Genomic DNA, 16,728 nt, shown 5'->3' with positions numbered 1-16,728 from the left:
GAATTTTGGAACTGAAATATATAATAACCAAAATTTAAAAGTTATTGTGGCCGGGCATGGTGGCTGACACCTGTAATCCCAGCTACTCAGGAGAATCGCTTGAACCCAGGAGGTGGAGGTTGCAGTGAGCCAAGATCACGCCACTATACTCCAGCCTGAGCGACAGAGGGAGACTCTGTCTCAAAAAAAATAAAACAAATTTTTTTTTAAAAAAAGTTATTGCATGAGCTCTGTATTAAATTACCACCATGGCCGCTATAAATACAGCTACAAATGTAGTGACAGAACAATGTGTTATGTAATGTAATGTGTTCGGAGACTGAGAAATGTGAAATGAGTCTTACAGAAGTAAAATCAAGATGTCAGCAGATTTGAATTTCTTCTGGAAACTGCAGGGAAGAATCCATTTCCTTGCTCTTTCCTGCATCTGCAGGCTGTCATCAATCCTTGGCTCAAGGCCCTTTCCCTCATCTTTAAAGTACATCAGTGTTGCTGGACACAGTGGCTCACACCTATCATCCCAGAACTTTGGGAGACCAAGGCAGGAGGATCATTTGAGCCCAGGAGTTTGAGACCAGCCTCAGCAACATAGTGAGACGCCATTTCTACAATAAAATTAAAAAAGAATGAGATGTCCTTTGCAGGGACATGGATGGAGCTGGAGGCCATTATCCTTAGCAAACTAACACTGGGACAGAAAACCAAATACCACATATTTTCACTTATAAATGGGAGCTAAACGATGAGAACACGTGGACACATAGAGGGGAACAGCACACACTGGGGCCTTTCAGAGGGTGGAGGGAGAGGATCAGGAAAAATAACTAATGGGTACTAGTCTTAATACCTGGGTGGTGAAATAATGTGTACAACAAACCCCCATGACTCAAGTTTACCTATGTAACAAACCTGCACTTTCATCCCTGAACTAAAATAAAAGTTAAAAAAAAAAAAATACACCAAGATTGAATGTCAGGTTCATAGAGGCAACTAATGTGTAGCAATCCCAGCAGTTTCCTTTTTTTTCTTTTTTTTTTTCTTTTTTAGACATGGCCTTGGCTGTTGCCCAGGCTGGAGTGCAGTGCAGTGACGTGATCACAGCTCACTGTGGCTTTGACCTCCTGGGCTCAGGTGATCATCCCACCTCAGCCTCCTGCGTAGCTTGGGACTACAAGCATGTGCCACCACATCCAGATGCTTTTTTGTGGAGATGACGTTTTGCCATATTAAGGTTTTGCCATGTTGCCCTGGTCTTGAATTCCTGGGGCTCAAGCAATCCACCTGCCTCGGCCTCCCAAAGTGCTGGGATTATAGGCGTGAGCTGCCACACCTGGTCCCAGCAGTTACTTTTTATACGAAGTAATGGAGGCCAGGCACGGTGGCTCATACCTGTAATCCCAGCACTTTGGGAGGCTGAGACAGGTGGATCATGAGGCCAGGAGTTTGAGACAAGCCTGGCCAACATGGTGAAATTCCGTCTCTGCTAAAAATACAAAATTAACCAGACAAGGTGGCACATGCTTGCAATCCCAGCTACTTAGGAGATGGAGGCAGGAGAATCACTTGAACCTGGGATGTGGAGGTTGCAGTGAGCCGAGATCACACCACTGTACTCCACCCTGGGCAACACAGTGAGACTCCATCTCAAAAAAAAAAAAGAAGTAATGGAGGCCTGGTCCAGTGGTGGCTTACGCCTGTAATCCCAACTACTTGGGCAGCCTGAGGTGGGAGGATTGCTTTGACCCAGGACTTTGAGGCCAGCGTGAACAACATAACGGGACCCTGTCTCTAAAAAATAAAAATGAAATAAGGGAGCACCGCTCACTAGCAACCTTCACAATCCATGTTTAGAGGTGTCCAGGAAGCAACCTAGGAGTTCAGAGAAGCTGCCAGCTGTTAAAAACTTATTAGTTTCCAAAAATCATTATGTATATTGGAGGGACAAAGGCCAATCACCTAATGGTTCACTTTGGACTTGGGAGTAGGTAGGTGGCAGCAATAAGTCCCTGTTCACCTGAACTCTGCTCTATGACTAAGACCTGATTCAGCCTGTGGGTGCTTCCTGACATCCCATGAAACTTGGGCAAGTCTAGAGGACTCTGAACCTGATTGGTCCATAAGACTGTAATATTTTATATACATAGATAGATAGATAGATAGATAGATATAGTTTTTTTCTTTTTGAGACGGGGTCTCATTCTGTTGCCCAGGCTGGAGTACAGTGGTATGATCTTGGCACACTGCAACCTCCACCTCCCAGGTTCAAGCGATTCTCATACCTCAGCCTCCCGAGTAACTGGGATTACAGCCACCCGCTACCACCCCCAGCTAATTTTTTTGTATTTTTAGTAGAGACGGGGTTTCACCATGTTGGCCAGGCTGGTCTTGAACTCCTGACCTCAGGTGATCCACCTGCCTCGGCCTCCCAAAGTGTTGGGATTAGATTACAGGTGTGAGCCACTGCACCTGGCCAGATTTGATATTTTTATTAAGATCTTTTCCGATACAGAATACAAAATTACAAAATACAGAAAAGTAGAAAAACATACCAAATCCTACCATTTAGTTACAATCACAGTTTATGTCTTGGTATATTTCATTTATTGATTGATTTATTTGATACAAATATTACCTAAGGCCTCCAATGCACAGTGCTACGCTCTGGGGGGTACTGAGGTAAACTCAACACTTTGGAAAGCCTGCAGCATTTCCCTCCAGTCTTGTTCTAGATACTTCTGCACATGCAAAAATGTTTCAGACTTTTCTAAAATTATAGGAACAGTCTAAAAAGTGTAAAATAAATCTCAAATCTATCAATAGTTTTGGACACTTCAGCTTTACTTGAAGTAGGAATATGTTGTTCTCCTTGCTATTCTCACTATTAGTCATGAACTCAAAGTTGTTAAGATGAGAGATGAGTTGGGAATTAATCAGGGAAAATTATGTTCTAGGAGTGGAATAGGGAGGACTGCTCCAGCTCCAGCTCCATCAGCCATCAGCTTTCTTTCTCTTTTTTTTTTTTTTTTTTTTTTTTTTTATTTTATTTTTTTTTTTGGGGTACATGTGAAGAACATGCAAGATTGTTGCATAGGTACACACATGGCAGTGTGATTTGCTTTTTTTGGAGATAGATTATTGCTCTGTCACCCAGGCTGGAGTGCAGTGGCGTGATCTTGGCTCACTGCAAGCTCTGCCTTCTGGGTTCGAGACCAGCCTGGCCAAGATTGCGTAACACCGACTCTACTAAAAATACAAAAAATTAGCCAGGTGACAGTGGTGCAGGCAGCCAAGGCCAGGCTGGACCTTGTGATCTGCCCACCTCAGGCTCCCAAAGAGCTGGGATTACAGACATGAATCACTGTGTCCGGCCAACTATACTTCTAATACTAAATGTAATCAATATTTTATATTTTGATAATTAGCAGGTGAGAAATTGTATCTTCTTATTTTGATTTGTATAAATGTGAACTCTGTTGTTTTAAGGCCTCTGAGCTTACTTATTTGATGTTGCAAGCTACAGTAGTTTCTTAGTTCCCGAGCCCACTTTTCTCTTTTTTCTACCTCTGTCCTTTCATTTATTATACACTGGTTTCTCCATTCTTTTGTTCTTTCCAGAAACATGTATTCATTCTCTACTATGTGTCAGCAGTGTTAGGCATTGGGATTACACAGATAATTATCTGTAAGACATTGTCCCTTGGATCAAGGAGATCATTATAGCAGAGGACACAGACATATCAAACTATTTATTTATTTATTTATTTATTTATTTATTTATTTATTTATTTTGAGATGGAGTTTTACTCTTGTCGCCCAGGCTGGAGTGCAATGGCATGATTTCAGATCACTGAAATCATGCCTCACAGGTTCAAGCAGTTCTCCTGCCTCAGCTTCCTAAGTAGCTGGGATTACAGGCACCCGCCACCACTCCTGGCTGATTTTGTATTTTTAGTAGACACAGGGTTTTGCCATGTTGGGCAGGTTGGACTCGAACTCCCAACCTTAGTTGATCCACCCACCTTGGCCTCCCAAAAGTAGGTGGATCACCTGAGGTTAGTGAGCCACCACACCCAGCCATTATCAAACTATTTCTATTCCTTCTTCAGTGAATTGCCTGCTCCCATCTTTTGCCTGTTTTCTATCTTATTGATATGGACACTAGAAGAAAGCTCCTATGTTGAGAAAATTATTCTTTTTAGGCCAAACTTAAAAGTTTTTAGACAGTCAAATTTATTGCCTTTTTGGCTTCTCCGTTTTATGTCTTGTTTAAAAAAAAACTTTCTCACTTCAAAATTATTTCATGAAATAACTTGATAATTTCTTCTAGTATTTTCTCAGATCCTTTTTTACATTTAAGACTCTAGGCCAGTGCCATGGTGCACACCTGTAATCTCAGCTATTTAGGAGGCTAAGGTGGGAGGATAGCTTGAGCCCAAAAGTTTGAGGCTATGCAGAGCTACAATCATGAGCTTTGATCATGCTACTGCACTCTAGCCTGAGCAAGAGAGGGAGACCTTGTTTCTAAAAGAAAGAAAAAGAGCGAGAGTGAGAGTAAGTGAGAGATTGAGAGAGAAAAAGAGAGAAAGAAGGGAAGAGGGAGAGAGAGAGAAAGGCAGGAAGGAAAGAGAGTGAGAAAAGAAAGAAAAAGAAAAGAAAAGAGAGGAGGGAAGGAAGGAAGGGAGGGAGCGAGAAAGGGAAGACGGGAGGATTCTGGTCTATCTGGAAATTATTTTAGAGTAAAAATTAGCTCTCATATTTTTATCTTTTTTTTTTTTTAATTTTTATTTTCCAACCTTGACTCTTCAATCAGTGATCCAGCTTCTGAGGAGTTCCAGAACAATCCAGATTTCCCAGGTCCTTGGGAACATGACTGAACCTGGCTTATTGACATGTTGCTGGTTGTGACTTCAAACCCCTAAGCCTCTCCTGCTCTCTGAGCTTTTGGTCCAGAGCCCAAGAAGAGCCTGGGCACCATTCTCACTGGAGCACGTGGGCTCCAGGTGGCCCCCACAGAGACCTGGATCCTCATTTGACTCAGAGTCTCAGGCTGTAGCGCTTCCTCTGTAACTGCAGCCCTGGCTCCCTCCCCTCTTCCCTCCCATCCCATCTGCATACTGCCCCGCCAGCTCTTCTCTGCAGAAATTTGCATCATGGGCTTGTAGGGAAGGCTTCACTGAGCCATGGTCTGTTCAGCTGCCCCGCTGCTGCTCCTGGCCATGACTCTTCCCCTGATGGGGTCACCAGTTGTCCAAGCATCCCAACCCGTAAGTGAGACTGGGGTGAGACCCAGGAAAGGTCTGCAGAGGCGACAGTGGGGACCTCTGGTTGGGAGAGACAAGGCATGGGATGAAAGGATAGGTAGCAGGAAAGGGTGGAGGGGAGAGGAGGTGGTGTGTAAGGAAAGTGCCCGCTTTGTTATGCGATCTCTGAGAACTCAGTCTTGTTCTCCTGGGTCTGGGGGATAGCTTCTGTTTCCTTATTTGAGTCCCTGCAGACTTCTATGACACCTGCTGCACTTGGGAGAATGGCTTGTCCAGTCAAGCTGGTCATTTGAAAAGAAAAAGAAAAAGAAAAGCTTCGTAGATTTGGGAACTATTGTCTTAGAGTATTGGAGGGAATCTGAGGAAAGGCATCAGAGTCTAGAGGGTGCTTTTCCATCTGTGTTCTACCCAGTAGAGAGCTGTATCTATGCCTGTGTCTTTATCTATGTATCACTAAGCCAAAATCTATCTATACTACTAAATCTCTATCTTCATGTAAATATATATCTGTATCTGTATCTATATTTGTCTATATCTATACCTTGTTTTAGACATGCTCTCACCATGTTGCCCAGACTGGACTTGAACTCCTGGGCTCAAGTGATCCTCCCACCCTAGCCTCCCAAGTAGCCAGGACTAAAGGCACATGCCACTGTGACCAGCTTATATTCATCTCTTAACCATATTCTTATCTCTATCGATATCTGGTATTGGATAGATAGCCACATGCACAGGCAGGTGCAAATGGACAGGGCTCAGGTCTGTGGCACTGGGAGCCCCTCCAGATTTCCTGGAGGAAAGACTGCCTGATTCTCTCTCCTTGGCCCAGCTCCTTCCTCACCATCCTACCAGACAGATCCTTCCCTGACTGGCCCATCTCCCTATCTTCTAGCTTTGGCCCATGGCCCAAGAGACAGTGTGGGCCCAGACCTCCACCCTCACCCTGACAGAGGAAGAGTTGGTGAGGAAATAATGTACAGGAACCAAAGACTAAGGAAAGAGGCTGCTCACCCTGCTGTCAAATCCTACAGAAGGAATAAGCTCCCCAGGCGCCTGGGCCCCAGCCAGCTCTGTCCAGCCCCACTGCTGGAGCTCCAGAGCCAGCCATTTCAATTAGCCTAGAGGCCCAGGGACAGGTAAACTTAGGGAGGAATTAAACAAAGCATGTTGACTTCCCAGGGCGTGCCTGGTTCCTGGTCTTGTGTGGGATCTGTGGGCTCTAACAGGGTTCCTGGGGTTGCATCTCTGGCACCCCCTAGCGGAAGCGGGCTGTCGAGACTGAGTCATGCTGGCTGAGACTAGCCAGGCTGGCCCCTGAGGTGTCTTTGGAAGGGACTTGAGGTCTCCTCTGTGTTCTGTTCCAGGGACAGAGTCAGGCTGGAGGGGAATCTGGATCGGGGCCGCTCCTGGACCAAGAGAGTGAAGCAGAGGGTGAGTGGATGGACAGGAGGAGGAGGGAGGTAGAGGAGATAGGAGCAGGGAATGAGGTAAGAACCCAGGATCCACAGAGGAGAGGGCTGACGCAGCGAGGGAGTGGTGGCGGAGAGAGAGGACTGGCCGTGATCACAGGCGGACAGGTCCGTGACCAGTTCTCTAGTGGTGAGGCCTGGAGACGAACTCATTTGTCTTTGGAGCCTCATCCATAAAATAGAGGTTGTTGGGTGGAGGGCATGAAGCCATGTATCTGAAGGCACTGTGCTTAAGGGAGGAGTTCCCTTCCCGAGCCCTGTCTCTATGCACTGAACAGGATGTGGGAGGGGTTCTGTCCTGCGTTCCTGGGACTAGCCAGTGAGGTGAGAGAATCCAGAGGGCTTGTGGCCTCACTGCCTGTCCTTGCCAGCTGTCCCCTCTGCTCCTGTAGAATCAGTGCTGGTCTCCGTCTATGTACATCTGGACTTTTCAGATAAGACCTGGCCCCCTGCGGTCTCCAGGACGCTGGCTCTCCCCGCTGCCTCAGCTTCCTCTGCTCCAAGGCCTCTTCTCACTGGTGTCAGACTCACAACAGGTACCGCTTGTGTGGGAAGGGGGCTGAGAGTGAATGAACATGGGCTCCCTGGCCTCCTGCAGCCAGCTTGCCTGAGATGCTGGGAGCCCCTCTGTATTTCCTGGAGGAAGGACTGCCTGGTTCTCTCTCCATGGTCCAGCTCCTTCCTCACCTCCCTACCAGACAGACCCTTCCCTGCCTGCCCCATCCCCCATCCCCCATCTTCTAACTTTGGCTGATGGCCCAAGGAACAGACAATAGGGCCCAGATCCCCACCTTCAGCCTATTCCCTTGCCTTGTGTGACCTCTGCTGCTTCAAGTCCTGACTGAAGGGGCAGTCCTGATGCATGGGCCTGACTGAGGCACCTGGAGCTTGGGGATTGGGCCAGATACCCAGGCCTAAAGCCTCTCGGGCTTCAGGCAGGTGTTGGCCCTGCCCGCCCAGCTTCCTCAGACAGCCTGCCCACTCCCTCTTCCCTCTCTCTGTCACAGAGTGTCATGTCAACCATGAGGGGTATTTCTATTGCGCTTGCGTCTCTGGGTACCAGTGGAACACCAGCATCTGCCTCCATCACCCTCCCTGTCAAAGCCCCCACAACCACCAGCCCTGTGACTGCCTTATCTTTAGCCATCCCGAACCCGGGTACTGCCAGCTGCTGCCACCTGGTGAGGAAGGTTGGGAACTTGGAAACCAGTGGCCTTAAGTGAAACAAATGCTCTCAGTGGCTTCTTCCTCTCTGAACCTGTAGTTTGGCCAGCTAGCCCAAGCCCAGCTCCTCTTCTGGGTAGGAGAAAAAGCCAGCAATCATAGCAGATCACAGGCCTTGAGCTTGGAACCTGAGTAGGGAGACTAATGACGGGGTGTCCAGAGATATAAGGACAAGGAGAGAAAGTACTTGAGTAACCGCCCTTTTTTTTTGAGACGGAATCTCACACTTGTTGCCCAGCTGGAATGCAATGGTATGATCTTGGCTCACTGTAACCTCCACCTCCCAGGTTCAAGCAATTCTCCTGCCTCGGCCTCCCGAATAGCTGGGATTACAGGCACCTGGCACCATGCCTGGCTAATTTTTGTATTTTTAGTAGAGACGGAGTTTCACCATGTTGGCCAGGCTAGTCTCAAACTGCTGACCTCAGATGATCCACCCACCTCAGCCTCCCAAAGTGCTGGGATTGCAGGCGTGAGCCACCACTCCCAGCCATGACCCTGCTTTTTACCTAAGGATGCAGGAAGCAGCTCCAGCAGCCCCAAGATACCTGAGGGAGGGAGAGACACAGACCAGAAATGTTCTCACTTTGCTTTCCAATAACAGATAGAGTCTTCCAGGCTGGATTGCAGCAGGCCACATTCAGATGCCCAACCAGGGACAAAAAGAAAAATTAAAAAAGCTAGGGAGGGAGTATGGAGGAATGGGCTCCAGAGTCAGGGGAGGAGCAATTGCTCAGCTGCATCTGAGGGCCATGAGTCCCTCCTCCAGGGATCCACTGTCACTTGCCTCCCTGCAGTCCCTGGGATCCTGAGCCTGAACTCCGAGCTGCAGATGCCTGGCAACACGCTGAGCCTGACTCTCCTTCTGAGCCAGGAGGCCACCAACCTGAGCTGGTTCCTGAGGCACCCAAGGAGCCCCAGCCCCATCCTCCTGCAGCCAGGGACACAGGTGTCTGTGACTTCCAGCCAGGGCCAGGCTGCCCTCAGCATCGCAAACATGTCCCGTCACTGGGCAGGTAGCCAGCCTGGCTTCCCCTCCTTGCCTCCCTTCTCTTTCCTCTTGTTTCCCTTCTTCCTCTTCCTCCCACGTCTCCTTCCCTTCCCCTTCCCTCTTTTCTTTCTGCCTCTTCCTTACCCTTTTCATCTTTCCGTTTACCATTCTGGGGAAACAAAGGCTAAGAGATCCCTTGGTGTAAAAAACTGCAACGTGTCAAATTCTAAAAGTGGCCAACTTTTTCACTGTGATCTGGGACTTCTGAGACCCTTTTCAGGGTTCACAAAGTCACAACTACTGTCCTAATATCCTAAGATGTCATCTGCCCCTTTCACTGCCACTTCCTTGGGGGTAAACAGGACCCTTTCCAGAGGTTGCACGGCTATCATGAGATTGAATGCAAAAACAGATGGGAGAACCCAGACATGGGCCAGATTTGCAAACTTGTAAAACAAAGTCACTCGCCTAATTATGTTTTGGAAAATGTAGTTATTTTTCATAAAAATGTCTCTGTTAACAAAAATGCTAGAATGTGGAGAATGTGGAGACCATGGTCTCCATTTCTGCTGAAAGCAGATCCATGTTTTTCAATATGCTAAAATGGCAGGGGTGGTGCAGGAAGGCATCTGCTCTGGGGAGAGAGGTTCATTTTGGAATTCATGGGCTTGTGCTGGTAAAAAAGAGATCTTGGCCAGGCACGGTGGCTCACACCTGTAATCCCAGCACTTTGGGAGGCCAATGAGGGCAGATCATGAGGTTAAGAGATCGAGACCATCCTGGCCAACATGGTGAAACCCTGTCTCTGGTAAAAAATACAAAAATTAGCTGGGCATGGTGGCACATGCCTGTAGTCCCAGCTACTCGGGAGGCTGAGGCAGAAGAATTGCTTGAACCCAGAAGATGGAGGCTGCAGTGAGCTGAGATCATGCCACTGCACTCCAGCCTGGCACCTGGCAACAGAGCGAAACTCCGTGTCAAAAAATAAATAAATACAAAATGAAGAGATCTCTTTTAGAAATCTCTTCTACCTCCTAGAAATCCTTCTTGGGGACAGGGAATGTCCACCAAAGGGGCCATTCTGGGATCTTTCTTGCTGGTTTTAAGCACTGGGTGGCAGGCAGAGAACAGGAGCGAGGCTGTGGTGTGGAAAGCAGCAGATTCTGTGGTGCAGGGGGGCCCAGAGGAGCCCCAATGTGCAGCCGACGCGTGTCTGCAGGTGAGTACATGAGCTGCTTCGAGGCCCAGGGCTTCAGGTGGAGCCTGCACAAGGTGGTGAAGGTACCCTTGAAGGCGACAGATGTGGCTCGACTTCCAGACCGGCTGTCCATCTCCTGTGCCACCTCCCCTGGCTTCCAGCTGAGCTGCTGCATCCCCAGCACAAACCTGGTCTACACTGCGGCCTGGAGGCCCGGAGAGGGCAGCAGAGGTATGAGAAGGGGACAGCAGTCAGGGGTCAGAAGGACCAGTGGGCAGCTTGTCTCCTCCAGGCAGCTGGGCCTTCAGCTCATGAGAAACAGGCCACAGTTCAACCAGAGAATGGGGCCCAAGGCCATTTCCGATCCCATCAGAGCCATCCCACGTCTATTGCCATCACATAACCACAAGCGCAGAGAAAACTTTCTGCAAAATGCTGTCATCTACACAACCTCATTTAACTCTCTGTGGAATTAGTTTGATGATAGTCCCCATTTTACAAATGAGGAAAGGTGGAAACTGAGTCCTAGAGCTTGTTAGAGACCCCCGTCGTCTCCAGCAAAATCCAAGCTCTCGCCCACTGTCCAAGTGGAGCTGACCCAGCATTTGGCTCTTCCCCACTGCTTCCCCTGTTTCTGAATTGCTAAAAAGACTGAAACAGTGTGTCGGAGCCTGCTGGGTTCCAGGCCTGTCCCTGGCCCAGGGACAGTTCCCTTCTCTCGTTTTGCTCTCAGCCTTCTCCTTCAACGCGTCAGGCTCTGCGTGCTTTGTGCTGGCTGTTCAGCGCTGCCCGGCAGCCGACACCACGTATACTTGTGACCTGCAGAGCCCAGGCCTGGCTCCACTCAGGGTCCCCATCTCCATCACCATCATCCAGGGTGCGTAGGGCTTGGGATCCAGTGGGCCGGGCCAGCTGCTTGGCTTGGGAGCAGGGCTCTCTTGCATGGCACGTCCCTGCCTTGGGCAACAGAACTGGACTCCGGGGCCCGCACAGGCTCCTGCCCAAGGAGAGGCTGGGGTGAGGCTGTGATTGCTGAGTACCCCCTGCTCATCATTCTTCAGATGGAGACATCACCTGCCCTGAGGACTCCTCGGTGCTTACCTGGAATGTCACCAAAGCTGGCCACGTGGCACAGGCACCATGTCCTGAGGGCAAGAGGGGCGCAGTGAGGCGACTCTGCAGGGCTGATGGAGTCTGGGGGCCCATTAACAGCAGCTGCACAGATATGAGGCTCCTGGCCTTGTTCAATAGAGCCAAGGTGAAGCTTCTGTCCTGCTGCCCACAGGCTCCCTCCACGGCCCACCTCGGCCTCTCTAGGACCCAGCTTGCAGATCCTTTCCTCCTGAGGCCCAGCCCACAGGCTGTTCAGCTTCTCTGAGCTGGAGCCAAGCAGAGCCAGGAAGTGGGTGTGGGAGGGCCCGAGGGGGCCAGCGATCTCCATGAGGCTGGGATGCCCTTCTCAAACCATAATTCCACCATGTGTCCCACTTCCTGTTGTCTTGTCTGTCTCAGCTGCTGCAGGCAGGCCAGGGCAGGCCTGCTGAGGAGGTGCCACAGATCTTGGCACAGTTGCCAGGGCAGGCAGCAGAGGCAAGTTCACCCTCCGACTTACTGATCCTGCTGAGCACCATGAAATACCTAGCCAACGTGGTGGCAAAGGCCAGAATACAGCTTGACCGCAGTGCCCTGAAGGTGAGATCTCTGAGCCACAGTGGGGGCCAGCTAGGCGGTGGAGTGGGGGCGAGGCTCCTCACCTGTGGGCACTTCTGTCCCTCTGACATCACTATGGCCTATCGGGCAGCAGAGCTCTCCAGAGTCCAGGGATCTGCTCCTGGTCCATTTCTCCTCTCGGACAGCGGTCTCCAAGGCTGCGGATTGGAGAAGGCCTGGCGCTGGGAGCACATGGGGGCTGGAAGGCAGGAAAGAGTGTGGAGACATGAGGCCTGAGGCGTGTGTGCGCAGGCAGGCATGCGGCTATGACACAGACAGGAAGTTTCCATGGAGACGCTGAAGTGTGCTTGGTGTGGCCGGGCTCACCTAAAACGGCTCTTAGTATGAGCATCCGTTGGTGACCCACAAGCTGCAGCCAAAAGTGTAACAAAGGGCAATGATATGTCACACTGTTCACACTTGGGAATACACAGCATCTGTGAACGCACAGACATGTTTGTGGCCCTCACCTCCAGGACACGGTACCCTCTACCACGGTCACCATTCCTGGCTTTGCAGACCTGGAGGGGCCAAAGAATAGGAGAAGTCCCCTCTTAGAACCTGGGTGGCCCCAAGGGATGGAGGGTGAAGAAGGGTTTTCAGCAGAGGGGCTGGGTGCAGTCAGGGGACAGATCCTTAAAGATGCCCTCAGGTGTTTGGCCCAACAGCTCCCTGTTCTTCCCATCAGGAAAGTCTCCCTGGACAGGCCTGCCTTCCTCTCCCTTTTCTCTCCAACCTCGGGTGGTACACTGGACTGGGAAGGGAAGCTTTCAGGTCTGTAGTTCTCATTGCCCCGGCTCAGTCCTGTGGGCGCCAGCACACGGGGCTCATCTTTCTGTTGGGTGCCGCAGAATCTCCTGATTACCACAGACAAGGTCCTAGACATGGATACAGGTTCTCTGTGGACCCTGGCCCAAGCCTGGAAGCCCTGGGCAGCCTCGACTCTCCTGCTGGCGGTGGAGACCCTGGCGTGCAGCCTGCGCCTGCAGGACCAGCCCTTTGCCTTCAGCTTGCCCAATGTGCTGCAGCAGAGCCAGCTGTTCGGACCCACGTTTCCTGCTGGCTACAGCATCTCCTTCTCTACTCAGCCCCCACTGCAGGCACAGATTCCCAGGCTCTCCCTGGCCCCACTGGTCCTTAATGGAACCGAAATAAGTATTACTAGCCTGGTGCTGCGAAAACTGGACCACCTTCTGCCCTCAAACTATGGACAAGGGCTGGGGGATTCCCTCTATGCCACTCCCGGCCTGGTCCTTGTCATTTCCATCATGGCAGGCGACAGGGCCTTCAGCCAGGGAGAGGTCATCATGGACTTTGGGAACATGGATGGTTCCCCTCACTGTGTCTTCTGGGATCACAATCTCTTCCAGGGCAAGGGGGGTTGGTCCAAAGAAGGGTGCCAGGCACAGGCAGCCAGTGCCAGCCCCACTGCTCGGTGCCTCTGCCAGCACCTTACTGCCTTCTCCGTCCTCATGTCCCCCCACGCTGCTCCGGAAGAACCTGCCCTGGCGCTGCTGACTCAGGTTGGCTTGGGGGCTTCCATCCTGGCGCTGCTCGTGTGCCTGGGTGTGTACCGGCTGGTGTGGAGAGTCGTGGTGCGGAACAAAGTCGCCTACTTCCGCCATGCCGCCCTGCTCAACATGGTGCTCTGCTTGCTGGCTGCCGACACCTGCTTCCTGGGCTCCCCCCTGCTCCCTCCCGGGCCCCGCAGCCCGCTCTGCCTTGCTGCCGCCTTCCTCTGTCATTTCCTCTACCTGGCCACCTTTTTCTGGATGCTGGCGCAGGCCCTGGTGTTGGCCCACCAGCTGGTCTTTGTCTTCCACCAGCTGCCCAAGCACAGAGTTCTCCCACTGATGGTGCTTCTGGGCTACCTGTGCCCACTGGGGTTTGCGGGTGTCACCCTGGGGCTCTACCTCCCTCAAGGGCAGTACCTGAGGGAGGGGGCATGCTGGCTGGATGGGAAGGGAGGAGCGTTCTACACCTTTGTGGGGCCAGTGCTGGCCATCGTAGGTGTGAATGGGCTGGTACTAGCCATGGCCTTGCTGAAGTTGCTGAGACCTTCGCTGTCAGAGGGACCCCCAGCGGAGAAGCGCCAAGCTCTGCTGGGTGTGATTAAAGCCCTGCTCATTCTCACACCCATCTTTGGCCTCACTTGGGGGCTGGGCCTGGCCACTCTGTTAGAGGAAGTCTCCACGGTCCCTCATTACATCTTCACCATTCTCAACACTTTCCAGGTAGGTGACATGGGAGTGGCTGTGCTTTTTGCACTTTTAGATGGTCTAAGTCATGGCCGATCCCTTCTCTAGGAGGTACCAAGGTGGAGCAGAAGAAGCATAGGTTCAGGAATTTTAGAAGGCCTAGGTGTGGATCCCAGGTCCTCCGCTGACTAGCTGGATAACTTTGGACAAATTACGTAACCTCTCTGAGCTATGGTTTTCTTACCTGTAAAATAATAGCTTTTTATTGTTGGAGAAATCAGGAAATTGTCAGTACCTGATCCTTTGGTATCTCTTTTCTAATCATAACAATAAGAAACGCACCTGAAATGGTAGTAACAGGAAAATTGAGATGGGAAGCCTTAGGATGTGAATTACGCAGGAGGACAGAAGGAGCACGCTGATTCAGGTGAATCCCTTCCTCCTTGACCAGCTTACCCCCATGTCCCTCTTCTCAGGGTGTCTTCATCCTATTGTTTGGTTGCCTCATGGACAGGAAGGTAAGTCTGCCAACCTAACCCTCTGCCTCACTTGCAGCCCACAGGCCGGGACTGTGCTTGGCATAAGCACAGCATTTACCTCTCCCACAGGTACAAGAAGCTTTGCGCAAACGCTTCTGCTGTGCCCAAGCCCCCAACACCACCATCTCCCTGGTGAGTTCCTGGCTTCAGATCCTCAGCTCTCCTCTGAGCGCATGTCAGAAGGTGTTCCACGGCCCTCCCCGGAGGACATGGGCACAGCCAGAAGCTGAGAGTAGACTGGGGTTGGTTTTTAGAATGAGCAGGTTTCAGGTTCCAGCTCCCCACCGGTGGAGCAAGCAGCGCGGTCAGAGCCGTCAGAATCGGGTTCCTGGGTTCCTGATTATCACCGGGACTCCTACTGACTGACTCTCTTGCTTCTGGTTTTTCCATCTAAAAATCTGCCTTCAGTTAGCATTTGAAGGAAAAATGAGGGATCGGTACTCATAGGAGTTACTGTAGCTGAGCGCACAAGTTCTAGGATTCCTGTAGCCCAGGCAGGAGTGCATTTGAGAAAGTAAAAACGAATACAACCTCTTCAAGGGAGAGTTGACGATAATAATTGCCCTGCAATTGGGCCTTTCCACCCCCTCCTAGGCCACAAATGAAAGCTACATCTTGGAACACAGCAAAGGAGGAAGTGACACTGCCAGGTGAGAACTCAGCTTTCTCAGGGGCAGCCTGAGCAGGGTGGATTGAGGATGGTGTGGCAAAGGGCCTCCTGGCAAAGTTCTGGACAGAAGGCTTCTCTTTCCATACCCAGCCCACACCAAAGGATAGGAAACAGGTTTTCAGGGTAGCCAGTGCTAGATGGGTGGGGACGGTGGAAATGTTGGAGAGCAGAAGGCATAGCACCTTCTCTTGCTTTCCAAGAAAGCCAGGGGAGTTTCATCACCACCAGTCCTTGACTCAGTTTTTCTGAAAATTCCTTTTCACATGATCACACTTTTAATTATCATGAGAATCTTGCCTCAAAGGGATTGCCATGGGTGGGCTTGGTATCTAGAGGGGAAGGCAGCCTGCAGAAGCTGGGCTCGGTATCCACTCGCCAGCCCTGAGCTCTTTCACGGGAAGACAGATGCTTCAGCATGAACCACACACAGAGCCATGTTCCTGCAAGGGAGTTGATGCTGTGTACTCTTCCCTCCTTCCAGAGCTCAGCCCTTGAAAAAGGCAGGCTTATATTTCCCTCAGTCACACTTACTTATCTTACAGTTCACCCTTTCTCATTTCTAAGTATCCAGCAAGAATAGCAGGAAAAACTAGCTAAAGGCACCTAATAAATTAAGCCCGCCTTTGCTCCAGAAATAATCAACAGATATCAAAGTGCAGAATAATTACAAGGAAACTTTCTCAACCAGTTTTAAACTACAACAATACATGTTTTGAATAGATTTGATGAAATTGGTTTTAATTGACCTATTCAGTGATTTCTGATTATTTCTTTTTCAGTAGTTATGAAGAAAGGACGACTTAATTGACAGGAACCTCTGATCTTCCAAACACTGGAGACGAAGGGCAGAATTTGGTTTGTCTCTTTTCCAGTTTAGGAAAAGATGAAGTTAATTGGTCCCTCTTTCTTTAACCTTTAAAAAAATCAATATAAAGTGTAAGTTTCATAACTATATCCATGTATAGAAACAGGCATTCATACGAGCACATTGTAAGAATAGGTTATAAAAATTTAAAGTTTAATATGAATTTATGTCAATTAGTGTAGTTTAATTGATATTTAAAAATGAATACTAGATATAAAGAAGATAGATTTAAGAAAATCTTTTTGAAGACACCAAGATATCTATCTGGCTGAATTAACTTATGGAATTCACAAGAGGAAGATGACAGGATTCTGAGAAATTTTTAAACTAGATAAATGAAAAAGTCTAATGAATCGGTCTTTGTTAACTATGCAATTCATGGATTTTTTAATAAAATGGCACAGGGGCATTTTCTGTTAAAATAAAAATGGATATGCTATCATATGACATTGAAAATACTTTTCTTATAAACAAAATGCCTTCACTTGATGATTAGTGTGAATATTTTAATTGTGTATAAATTGGCCCAAATGTTTCTATAAGTGGATTCATTATACTTTCAGAGAGAAGCCAGTAACTCAGCAGGCCCGTCGTGGTGTTGCC

General features: G+C 49.6%; 1 protein-coding gene across 2 annotated transcripts; it reads left to right on the top strand.

Moving 5' to 3' along the window:
• Nucleotides 1-5,174: 5,174 nt before the first annotated feature.
• Nucleotides 5,175-16,576, top strand: ADGRF3 (adhesion G protein-coupled receptor F3). 2 transcript variants are annotated; one of them, XM_037744608.1, is made up of 13 exons: nt 5,175-5,264; nt 6,626-6,692; nt 7,123-7,266; nt 7,738-7,911; nt 8,752-8,970; nt 10,165-10,374; nt 10,877-11,020; nt 11,205-11,401; nt 11,656-11,835; nt 12,705-14,087; nt 14,528-14,569; nt 14,660-14,722; nt 15,185-15,244. In XM_037744608.1, exons 1-13 carry the CDS (start codon nt 5,181-5,183, stop codon nt 15,242-15,244), a joined length of 2,967 nt encoding a protein of 988 aa, XP_037600536.1. In that variant the 5' UTR covers nt 5,175-5,180. The 2 variants fall into 2 exon arrangements, with proteins under 2 accessions (XP_037600536.1, XP_037600535.1); XM_037744607.1 differs by lacking the exons at nt 5,175-5,264; nt 6,626-6,692; nt 7,738-7,911 and adding an exon at nt 16,043-16,576 and having other exon boundaries at nt 7,185-7,266; nt 15,185-15,240.
• The last annotated feature ends 152 nt before the right edge of the window (nt 16,577-16,728 follow it).

Source organism: Cebus imitator, unplaced genomic scaffold, assembly GCF_001604975.1.
Source record: "Cebus imitator isolate Cc_AM_T3 unplaced genomic scaffold, Cebus_imitator-1.0 Scaffold180, whole genome shotgun sequence".
Lineage (NCBI taxonomy): Eukaryota > Metazoa > Chordata > Mammalia > Primates > Cebidae > Cebus > Cebus imitator.
Note: the sequence above shows the minus strand (reverse complement) of the source record. Positions and strands in the feature narration are given on the sequence as shown.

Excerpts from the sequence above, each read along its gene's own strand:
- ADGRF3 (XM_037744608.1), top strand. The coding sequence starts at position 5,181 with ATGGTCTGTTCAGCTGCCCCGCTGCTGCTCCTGGCCATGACTCTTCCC. Across the intron at positions 14,088-14,527 it reads CCATTCTCAACACTTTCCAG|GGTGTCTTCATCCTATTGTT; the intron begins GTAGGTGACATG and ends CCCTCTTCTCAG. Across the intron at positions 14,723-15,184 it reads CCAACACCACCATCTCCCTG|GCCACAAATGAAAGCTACAT; the intron begins GTGAGTTCCTGG and ends ACCCCCTCCTAG.